Raw genomic sequence first — 12,518 nt, 5'->3', positions numbered from 1 at the left:
AAATAGTAGGAAAACTGATGAAAAGCTAAGATGAAATCAACAAAATGAGTTTAGTCACATCTTTTGTTTTAGCTCTTTTTTTTAAACTTGAGAATTTTCTAGTAGACATAAAACTAAAAAGAATTTCATGTCATCATTTCCCCTATCACTCATCCAAAACTTTTTTGTGTCTGTGGAGTATTTTAAAACTAACTCCAGACATTACGTCTGGCTAATCATTTTTAAATAAAATGTTTGGCCCATATCAAGGCCATTAGTAATCAATAAAAATAAAATTTCATTTCCCAATAATTTTACTTTGGAGACCAAGACTTTATTAATACTTTCTTGGGCTGCTACATGCCCACACTGTTGTTAACAATGTAGAGTCCACAGTCAATGAATGTTAGTCAGGACTCAAACAGAAGTAAATCTGTCTCTATTTTAGACTATATCTCTCTCTTTTAAGTAATGCTTAATAACATTTTCATATCTAAATTGAACTAAAATTGAATAGCTAGATTATATAATCAACTAAATTCTACTCCAATGTCCATTATTAATTGATTCAAGCCTGCTAGTATGTTATCTGCTCGTAGTACTGGTGGATAGAGGTTAGGCTCTGCTGTCTTTGTTGCTCTGGGAGGTACCTAACTTCTGCCTTCCTACCCCGCCCCTGCCCCTAAGTCTCAGGTGAGCTAAACCACGTAATTGCCTAGGTCACTCTATATGCACTGGCTGAATGTTGGACACGCTGACTTTACATTAAGAAAGCATTTGTCTAAAATTAGTAGTTGATAGATGGTCACGGAGATGGGAGCACAGCACAGGAAATGCAGTTAGCATTAATGTATTGGCTAGGTGGAGACCCAGAGGAAGGAAAGAGTAATTAGGGGTATATAAATGTCTAACCAATGTACTGTATACTTGAAACTAATAAAGTAAAATTTAAAAAAAAGAAAGCATTCATCTAGATAAGAGTGTAATTCATTAATTTACTAAGTAAGTTTTCGTGGTTATACAAATGTTTTTATATGTATATCTTTATACAGTCATGGTATTTAGTTTTAAAATAGTATAACCCAAGTATGCTTTCTCCATCACCAACTTATCTACCACAGTAACTAGGATGCTATCATATCAACTATTCTAGGCAATAAATTCTTTAAAAATTCCTAGTATACAAAACTGTTAAAAAAAAAATCTGCTACTTCCACTACTCATAGCACTTCTCTCCTAAAACTATTAATAATATTGAAGGAAAATATTTCTTACAGAATGAGAACTCAAGTATTTTGGTAAAATAATTTGTAATTAAGAAATATTTTAAAGTCTTATATATTCACTAAAGGAAAAAAGAAAGATAAAAAAGGGTAGAAAACAAAAACAAAAAAAGTTCAAATAAGAGTAGCATTTATTTAAGATTTCATCTGACCTTTTTTTACTTGATGCTAACATCTTTTTAATCCTAAAACTGTATATATGAGCTACTTCAAAAACATAAACATGTAAATGTTTAATTATAATTTAAAACCATCTTTATTCCAAACTGCAATAAAAAGATTCCTAAATTTTCATTGAATTAATTTTAAAAAGAACAGACTTCATTCCAGTGAATTCTCAGATTTAAATTAAAAAATTAAGCACAAAACAGAACCTGTGAGTACTCCTGCCATAAAAGCAGAAGAAACACTTAAACATCCTCAAGCTAGAACAAGAATAGCAACACCAAGGTTAAAAAGCCATATTTATATTAAATAGATACATTTTATGTTTGCTTTGAAAGTTACCTTGGGGGAATGTAAGCAAAGTCATTACTAACAGTAATAAATGCAACTGCATTTACTTTAGAATGTGTAAGCCTACCATGTGCAAATTCCTTTATGAAGAATTGGAACCAGTGTTTATTCATATGAGCCTCCTGAGAATTCTGAATTCTTTAGCAGTCCACATAGTTCATATATATCTTTTTGATAACTAATGAATTTTGTATTGACCCACTTACCTTTAGTGGTCTAAATTCCAGTAGAGATAAGTTAATAGAGACTCATTCTAACAAGGTTCCCAGTAAAATAAAGTAGGAGCAGGCCAAGAGATGGGACATTAAAAAAATAATTTGAAGACTTGGGTGACAGTCCTTAATGGGTAAGTAACAAGGTCAGATCAGGTAGAGTAAAGTGAGAGATTAAAAAAAAAAAACAAACCTGTCTTTAGAGAAAATTTAATAAATTAAACTTCAAACATTTTAATTTCTTTAGTTGCTTTTACTATGCATTTATATGAATTCACTCATTTAATGCATGTCTTATGCAGCAAGTAACCTTTGCTAATTCTAAACCACCATCTTTAAAAAATATTATTCTGAAACACGATAGATTTTCTTTGACCAGAATGATTTAATTGGCATACAGCAGACTTATTACTAAGATCTGTACTTCCAGTAAAGATTTTTCAAGTGTAGCTCATTTTCTTGGTGTTGCAATAAATCCTTGCCCATTTAAAATTATTTTTTCCTGTCCCACCCCACCAAGGGAGTAGCCTATTCTAACTTTCACTTATTAGTGTTTGTGATTCAAAGACAGGTTGAAATGATAAGACCAATTTCTGTCAAATATCGAACTTTCAGCTCTTAAAAATGTAACAGCTTGTTTATGGGGAAACCTGAGTATACTTATTTTTATTTTATTCAACTTCAACACACAAAGGTCTTTTTGTTTTCAACTTATTATTAATTAATCTAAATTAATAATCTTTGGAAAAAAGACACGAAGCGAAGTTTGGGGGAAAGTCATCCATGGATAAAAGTTGAATAAAGAATAAAACTTAAAAAATTATTTTTATAATAAAAGATTATAAAAGGATCTCAAAAACAGGTACATGAAATATCTCCAGAAATTCTACTAAAATAAACTCCTCTATTCTAAAATCCAAAGGATATCAGACTGATTCTATTCTAGATATTTAGGAACAACATTAAAGCATTAATATCTGTTGTTATTCCTAGTAAGAAATACGACTAATGAAAATGGATCTTGTATATGTGTAAGTATACATTTACCCTCCCATTAAAGTAAATGCCTCCTAAAAAATTGAAATAGTAGTATTTACTCTTCAAATGAAATAATTATTGACAGAAACAAGGGTCACTAAATGTCTAAGAAACACATTTTTAACAAAGACTATGTCGCTTTTCATGAACCAATAAATGCCAATTTTTATCTTTGGACTACCACGACTTTTCATTAAAATTACTGCCAGGATCAATACTGTATGGGTTCAAGTTAAGAAATCTAAGTAAGAGGTAGTCCATGACCTCTAATATGACAAATAAATAAATGTCTAACTTCTAAACATTGGATTTTCTACTTCTCAACCAGAGCTCCTAACTAAACACCCCCACTCCCTACCTACAATGATGTTAAATGAGCCCTCTGCTCCTAGCTGTACTAAGAGTATAAGAAATAAAGGCTTTGGCCCTGGCAACTGTGAATGAGACATCACCATGGCTAGCTTACATTTCTATTTCATATCAAAGTAGCATGTCTCTTCCCCGTCTTTTACCTGTTATCTCCTTGTGTCCTCACACTAACCCGAGTCTGGCAATTTAGTATTACTCTCGCTTCAAAGACTAAAAACCTGAGATTTGAAAATAGAGCTTCTTGTTCGAATCCAGTTAGCGAAATGGCAGGACCAGGGTGTCTCCCCTATATCATCTCTACCTTCAATATTGTCTCAACCTAATGTTTTCATGATTTCAAATTTTCAGCTAATAACCTAAACAAATTAACCCACAGCATCCCTGTCCATACCACCTTGTAAAGAGATAACTGCTTTTATCCATTCCTAAGCAGCATTAGTATATGCCAGAGAAATGTTCACGATGACAGCATTTTACATAGTCCCCCAAACTTTAAGATGTCTGAGCATTATTTCGGCAGTAATTTCCAACCTTTTTCTTGTCATGACACAAATAGAAAATAACATGTGTACAGCCCACTACTCAAGCCTAGAGCTGACCAGTCAGGAGGTTCCAGCAGCACCATGCAAGCCATGCACTGCCATTCTGGGGACAGAGGGCATGACAGAGCTCAGCGCTCCTGTGACCTGTGTGCTGTACTGTAGAGGTACATGGCTGGCAAACTCTGATTTTCAGTTCTAAAACTACCACCATAAGTTCACAGTGGGTCAGACACAAAGGAATATAAATCAGAGAAGTAACAAAAGAGAAATGACAGTGAAAGCCTCCGACTCTTACAGATAGTGGGAAGTTTTGCTTTCCTAACATTGACTTAGGACATGTCCACTATGTCCTGTAGAGGCTGTGAACAAATTATACCCCAGTTCTGCCAGGTATCATGTAGGAGATCTGGAACTACAAAAGGAGAATGTTTAATGCTGCAAATCTACTATAAGAAAAACCCTAAAAAAAAACCAACCCAAATGATTCTATAAGGTCTTCCCACAGATTAAAAAATATTATAAGCTTGTTGTAACAGCCAAGTCTTAAATTAAGATTTGAGACTTTTTCTAGATATTACTGCTTTTTAAAGGGAAACAGAAAACACATCTAAAATCTTAACACTGTTTTTGGACCAACACATATTTAATATCACACATATTCCAGTACCTAAGCAGTTTCTTTTTTAACTTTTTTCCTGTCTCCTCCCATTTTTTTCTTCCTAGCTCTTATTTTTACTAAAGTATTTTTAAGTATCAAATGGTCTTGATTTGGGAAAAAAACTAGTGCTTTAATTGCAGGAAAAAGCACAGAATTAACAGCCCATTAAAATGCACAAGACTAAATGTGAGTGTATCTGTTTATTTAGAGCTTTTGGTGCTTAAAATTTCAAATAAAATGATCTGTCCAATTACTGTAGGTTTTAAAAATAAATGATTTTTCCATTCTCATCTAGAAAAAACTGCAGCACAAATGAACACAGTAGAGTAGTGAAAACAGAATTACATTTAAAACATAATTTAGAAAACATATTTACCTCTTTTAAATTAGTAAGTATAAAATGTAATTGTTGGTAAAAGCCAACAAGAATGAAATACAGACATTTATCTTATGTTTGCATGCATCATAAAGGCAACAAAACAGTAATTTAAAAATTTTTACTAAACATGAAGATAAACATAAAATTAAGAAAAAAACTCTTCCCTTTATTTTCACCCCAAAATTTTCTTCTATATTCAGTAAAAAAATTTTTACTTTTCAAAAGTATATGACAGCTATCAGTACAAATCTCTGCTCCTTTAACATGTACTATTCTTTCTATGATACACAATTTAGGTATTATGATGCATTTTAAAATGAAACAATTTAATGCCAAAACCCGAGTTGCTTCAATGTAATGAGAGAAGACTTAAAGCTAGCACTGTATCATATCGAATTGCAGCATACATACTGTATTGCCCCGTGCTAGTCTGATATATGCTAGTCGGTACTGCCATGGTAGCGATGTTAGGCGGTGTTCCTTCTTCCTCTGATTTTTCTTCTTCAATCTTGGGAACACCATGCACATCAGAGGAAAGTTCATTCAGTATTTTTCTAAAATATAATTTAACAAAACAAATAATTAAGATACATGAATGAGATTTAAAATAGAAGCTATAATGGAAGGATTAGTTTGAAGTACAATTACTCTCTTTTTGAAAAAAGTATCACCACAGTAGGAAATTTAATTAACTTACCGATAAGAGGGCCTTCGTGAAAGGATTTCTCTACGTTTATGAGAATCAATTACACCTTCTGATTCTGCAGACTCATCTGTCTCTGCAATTGTTGCTACCTATAATACAAGAGTTTCTGAAATGCATCATAAAACATATGACCGTCTTCATTCAAAAAAGGGCAATTAAGGGTCTCTGTGTGCAGCCCTAAGCCAGGCTGGGGAAGCGCCCAGCAATAGAACACACTGAACCCACACTAATGGAGTTCACTCCTGGCTTAGGAAAGGAAGCACAGACACAAAGATTTTAGTTGTAGAACAAATGTGAATGGAAAGGAATGGTACAAATAATAAACACTACTACAGAAATGCCAATAAAAGAGTGGTTGGAATGTCAAGTGAGGCTTCACAGGAAAGGCCTAAATATAAGATACATTAGATCTAAGATCTCAACCCTGGAAGTACTTGAAAAATTTCCAGCAGCAAGTGAGTGAACAAGTGATAGAGGCAGGAAAAAACATTTTAATGTCACTGCCCTCTTCACAATACCACAACTGACTTGAACCGGGTCTTCAAATTAGACATTAGATAGATTCAAAGAAGAAAGAATATTTAAACAGGTAAACAAGTGAGTAAATAAGCCTGGTAGAAGCTATAAAATAAAGTAGGTTGGGACTTAATAATAGTAGTTCTTGAAGGTCACAATAAGGAATTTCTCCTTAAAAGATCAGAGTTTTAAGCATGATTTCATTTTTTTCAAGTAATAATAACATGACTATTAAACAAAGTCAGAAAACTAAAATAATAAATCTCTCTACAACATGATTGCTCTCATTATATTCAGCCATTTAGCATTCAGGGCTTAAGACAGTTCTAAGTTTATAAAATTCACTTTACTTAACATTACAATTATATGGGAATTTGATTTGGGCAATATTTAGAAATGTTTAATAAAAGTCATAATACAAAAGAAAGCGTGAAAAGACTTTCTTGTTTTATAATTAGGGTTAGAAAGAGTCAGGAAATCTTGGAATCAAGAATCATCACAAGGAGAAAAAAAAGACAATAGTGAGAATTATTCTTAAACTTTTGAACACAGGAAAAGGCACTTGGTGCTGCAAAGATAACCAAGCTTTTAATGCATGTGGATTTATTATTTCAAATATGTTACAACCTTCATCCTTATTCTGCAATAAACTGTACTCAACAATGCAGAAAAAGAACAAGACTAAGTATGTGCATCAGTTTTTTTCAAAGACCTTTTAGTCATCAATTAGATTCAAATAATTTAAAGGATAACAAACTGACCGAAAAAAAAAAAAGAAATAAATTCAATAAACAAGAAAAGTATACTTTTAAAAATGCACACTTAATAATTTACAACTATTGATGCAAAAAAAAAATGTTTTAGCTTCAAGAAATGTTAAAGATTTATGACCAACCTTGACAATAATAAAAACACATCTCTAGATCACAACCACAATAATTACATCTACAAAACTAAGGTTTAATCTGAGGGGGGTACATGATGTGAAACGTAAGACAAGGAAGACCGTAGTATCATTATTTCCTATGGATTACACATATTAAATTGAAAACAAACTTAAATTTCTACCTAACTACTAATGTGAATAATCATGAAAACATCAGTACTATATTCTTTCTATTACTGTGTTTATCAGACATCTTCTCCAAAGAATCCTCAAAATATTTTTAAGCACCATTGGAGAGCTCTGCTAAATAAATCTGAGTTTGAGCACAGAACAATTTGAAGTCTCACTCATCTGGCAATTACTCATCCTGCAAATTAAGAGCTAACAACAAAATGGTAACTCTTAAGTCAAATCTATGTATCTAGCAGAGCACAATGCACTTTACACGGAAAAGGAAATTCCTCCAAATGTCTAATAAAATGATTTGAGCGTAAAAGCTATACAAGGAAAAGAGGATAATTGAATTAGTTAAAAAAAAAAAAAAGAAAGAAAAGAAAAGGCTCAAGTAGGTCAAAGACAAATCATCAGGGAAGGAAGCTAACCTGAACAGTTTGTATTTGTGATGAATGAATAACCGATGGCTGTGGTGTCTGAATTACTCCCTGGACATGTACAGTTTGGCCCGAAGGTAACTGTACTAGAGTTACAGCTGGGGAGCCTCTTCCGGTGCCTGATCCAGCTACAGAAACCTGCAAAAATGATCATCATTAAGGATTAAGGCTGGGCATTTTATTGTTCCTTTTGCTTTTCTGAAAAGAAATACCACTCACTATGATGACTTGCCTATTTTTCCTCCTTCTAAGAAATGACAAGCAAGCTGGGGTACTTACCATTAGGAGGTGATCACTGTCCTGGAACAGTCATTCTCTGATGTGATAGTAAAGAACCCATGCTCCTCACTTTCAGTTCCCATGCTTCGGTGGCTAAGAATGTTCCAAGCACAAAGTTCTAAAGCAGTTAAACTACCTCACTACGACCTCAAGACTATTAACAGTGAAGCCTTATTTAGGCCAGAGTATAAACTACCCTTTCTAACTTCTTAAGACAAATTGAAGACAGAAATTAACTATGGTGAATTATCTTTCAATAAATGAAACATTCAACATATGATATTCTAGTATTACTCCAGATGCAATTTACTGATGAACATCAGTTACTTTTGTTCCCATAATCACACAAAAAAAGCACAGGCCAAAGAAATCCCAGGACCTCCCATCCCCTTAGTGTCTCTGGCCCAGAGAAAGCTCATGCTTTGGAGTGTGTGTGGCCCTCTCACTTTTTCTCTCCCCTAGCTTGAGCATCCAGCTCAGGAGGGCCAGAACCGCCACGTAGCTTGTACAGAGAGAAGGGTACTCCTACTGGGTCATCTCCTAACTACCTTGAGTGCTTTCAACAGAGATCTCTACTGGCAAAACACAATAATACCTCCAAGCCTCTGGACTCAACACCTGCAAAGTATTCTAATTAGTAAACCACTCAGTCCTATAGGCCAGTGTAATCTTAAAACCACCTCATTTCACTAAGTTTCTCTACTCACTATGACTTACTCAAAATAGTCAGACTTCTACCATCACAGAAACCTATGATGAATGGTAGAATCATACAAATTTTGCAGAAATCTGTGGGACCTTACCAATGATTTCCAATCTATTTATACTAATACTTTAAGAGAATTATTAAAAACTTGATTTATAACAAATAAGGTTTATTTAAAACATCATTTCCTTAGAAGGTAAACTTCTCTGGCAATCCAAAAACAAAATCTTTTATCCATGCATGAGAACCTATATGGTGAGCACTGTACAAGGTGCACAAGAATCAAAAGTAGAATTGCTAAAACTAACATCTAAGAAACAATAGCCTACTAAACAGTTTAGGACTAATTTTTCCATTGTACAGTCCATGAAAGTCATTGGAGTACGTAAAAGAAAGATCGGTATGAGCCTAAAAAAATAAGTGAAGTTTTGTGTAGAAGCCACAGCTTGAGTTGGACCTTGATATGAGCCTGGATAACACTGGGACAGGAAGGTGAGAAACTAGGGCACAGACATGTATCCTAAGAGAAATTTCATCCTACCTGCCCTGGAGTATTATTGTCTACCTTAGATTTCAAGGCAAAGAAAAAAGTTATCCCATAATGGAACCAGTAGATTTAACAACTAGAAGTTAAAAAAAAATTGGGAAGATTTATTCTACAGATGTTCCCAGAACAAAAAAGCAATTCTGTATGAATTATAAAAAGGTACCTAACTCTGCGTGAACCAATTACTTAAAGGTACTCCTTTTGCCACAACTTTTTAGTCTTAGGACAGACGCCTTGACATTCTGAAAAATTAATGATGATCTCAAAGAGCTTTTGTTTATGTAATTTATATCCAGTAGGGTGCTGTAAATGTTTAACAAACAGCTTCTGGGAAGGGAGATCCCTGATTTGTAACTTTTGCCGATTTCTGTAATGTAAATACTCCTAACTATGGCAGATTTCGAGCTCCCAAAGAATGGCACTGAATACAAAATTGGAAAAGAGATGTGTACATCAGCTCTCAGAAGCCAGCGCCAGAACAACGCTGGGTATATGTATTGATATTTATCATACTGGGAATTAAAATGGAGAAATTTAAAAAATACTTAGTAACTTATTTAAAAAACAATTCTATTACATGCTAACAATACTTTATGAAGATTACATTTTTCTAAAAACTTACTAATATCAATGTTTTGTTTTTACAAGTTCTTTTAATATCTAGTTTAACTGAAAACAGCTAGATTTTTATACCTACTTCTGCACTTAATCTGTTGCAATATATTATTTTAGTTGGTATATAAAGAAAATCTGAACCTGACACAGATGTATGATTGAAAAAGAGTATTTTTATAGCTATTTAAAAAATGTGGATATTCTCTGATACTATACCAAAATTTGACAAGTGATTGTTTCTCAAGGGTTAGTTGCAATGTGTAATCTGAAACCACATTTGTTACATTAAAATCCACTGCTGGATCTGGTACTTTGGATAGACCTTTGCCCATGCACGATTTGGTAACACGCAGTTATGTGGAAAACATTGGTTCACTGAGTTAAGCGGATCTCTCAAATACTAACACACTTCATAATATACTATCAGAAAAGCATGTTCATTAAAATATCATCAATCTCATCAGAAAACTATAAATACTAGGAAGCTATCACGCTCAGAATGGCAGATGCAGGTTTTCCAAAATTCAAAACTTCAGCCTAAAAGCTGGAATTTTATCAATAACAGTGAACACTAACCATTCTTTTGACAAAAATGTCCTGTGGAAAAAACCCAGCTAGATCATCCTGCTGCTCAAAAAATAACTCACGTTTTTTTTCCCCCCCAAGAACACCATCGGTCTTAAGTGCACAGCAGAAATGCCTTCAGTGAATGTCCCAATTTCAAAACAATATTAAAACAACATGTACTGAAGGGTCAAGATTTAATATAATTGGTAGTATTTACTGCTTCATTAAGGATATTCTTAATGAAACTGACTTTTTCACTGCAAGTGAATGGCAATGAAGAAAACAATGACAACTATACATTTTGGTGTCACTGACTTGATTCCTGATAAGGGACCAACAGTTTTACTCCGCCTCCATTGTTTTTGTATCATCAGTGCAAATGGCAATAAAAGAAAAAGGAAAACAGATCTTAGCATTTCTGTGAAAATAGTTTTGACCTCCTAAACCTCCTTTAAGAGGCCTCAGAGTCTTCCCTAAGGTTGTGTGTACAATACTTTGAAAAATGCTGCTCTATCTCAGTGTAGCCCCCAAGGCTCTGGCTCACAATCTGAAGGGCAGAGTGTTGAGGCAGGCTGGATTTCAGCTTCACGGCCAAAACAATCATATCCAGTAACCTTGGTAGAGTTTTCATATGTCAGAGACTGAGCAAAATATATAAATTATATCCAAGAGTACTACAAGTATTCTTACAGACTAGATCTGTGGATTAAAATGGTAGCTAGTGCCCATATTCACTTTCTGTGGGGAAATGCCCCAGCTTCAAAGAAGATATTTTGAAGAAATCACAACTCAAGAAAAAGTCATGGGGTTTTGATAAGTATAAATCATGCTTTCAGTTGCTTTAATTATCTTTCAAGTATAATTTTCAGGATTTTAATTTATTAAACAATCACTCTAACAAAATGGCTGTGTCAATACCTGCTGTGGAAAAGGAGCTACACCCACCAATACAAAACTATATTCCTAGAATTCTAGAGATGAGTTATATGAATTCTGTTACCACGATGAAACTCCTCTATGTCCAAATTCTAGGCAGTGAAAAAGCTCATGAGAACTCTTTCATTAAACTACTGGAATAAAGGCTGAGAACCAGCACAAGTGACATACCCTGGAGTTAGAATTCAGACGTATCCTTAAAAATAAACAAAACCTTACATCTAAAGAACCTGTCAGACATTCTATAGTCTCACTGGTTTTGCTAAAACTGGTGACTAGCATTAAGCCTATAACTGTATTGGTAGAGTTAACAAGCTAAATTTCACTATTCATTAATTAATTTCATTATTCATAAAAAAAATTCATATGGCTCCCTTTTAACATTATATTTTTATGCTGATCACATGACCAAATGTATGGTACCCTTTAAGTATGGTACACAGATGGCATAAAAGGAACAAATGCAATGAATCAAGTTCATCATGGTGGCCCCAAAGGCAAAAATGAGTAAATAAAGGAACATCTGTTTGGGGTAAGGAGGCAGATTTAGTTTCAGGTAGGCCAGGATGAAAGCAATGCTAAGACAACCAGGTGGAAATGTATAATAGGCAAGAATTATGGGGCTAATGCTTGGGTTAGAGCTTAGACAGGAAATAAAGATCTGAAAAATACTGACAAGAGTAATCTATAAGAGTATTATAGATTACTTTATTCATAATACGCAAAAAGAATTCTAAAGAAGCTCTGGAGAGAGGAGGAAATTAAGCTTTTCCTAAAAGATACTATTATAGAGACATAAACTTTAGTTCACTTGAACTAAAATGTGCATACTGTAGGCAGAAATTGGGAACAATCTTTTTTATAAATATCAAATATTCATTCTAAGACTTTTTAATCAATCAAAAATCTCACAGAAACAAGTCTTACTTATGAACTAACTCATTCTTTTATTCATTCAACAAATATTTATTGTGAGCCTACCATGTGGACCAGTATAGACAGGGGTAGGTATATAGCAGTGAACAAGAAAAGTCTCTGCTCTCCACCCACAAATACATAATTTTGGGTGGGGCTAAATTCTTAAAAATAAAGCAGGGTAAATGATCAGAGAGTGACGAGGGAGCGTGGAAGGAGGCTATTTAGGATATACCTATGATATGGAAAGCTTCTCAG

The 12,518-nt window shown here is 33.7% G+C and overlaps 1 protein-coding gene across 14 annotated transcripts in view; it reads right to left on the bottom strand.

Annotated features, from left to right (window-relative positions):
- CREM (cAMP responsive element modulator) overlaps nt 1-12,518 on the bottom strand; it is a 65,276-nt gene that overhangs the window by 23,506 nt on the left and 29,252 nt on the right. For all 14 annotated transcript variants that reach the window (XM_039839790.1, XM_039839784.1, XM_039839787.1 and 11 more), the window contains 3 exons: nt 7,687-7,833; nt 5,674-5,771; nt 5,388-5,530 (listed from right to left, as the gene is read on the bottom strand). In XM_039839790.1, the coding sequence (XP_039695724.1) occupies nt 5,388-5,530; nt 5,674-5,771; nt 7,687-7,833 (388 nt within the window). The remainder of the gene's footprint in view (nt 1-5,387; nt 5,531-5,673; nt 5,772-7,686; nt 7,834-12,518) is intronic.

This window comes from Pteropus medius, unplaced genomic scaffold, assembly GCF_902729225.1.
Source record: "Pteropus medius unplaced genomic scaffold, Ma_sr-lr_union100, whole genome shotgun sequence".
Classification (NCBI taxonomy): Eukaryota; Metazoa; Chordata; class Mammalia; order Chiroptera; family Pteropodidae; genus Pteropus; species Pteropus medius.
This window is presented reverse-complemented; position numbering and strand designations above follow the sequence as displayed.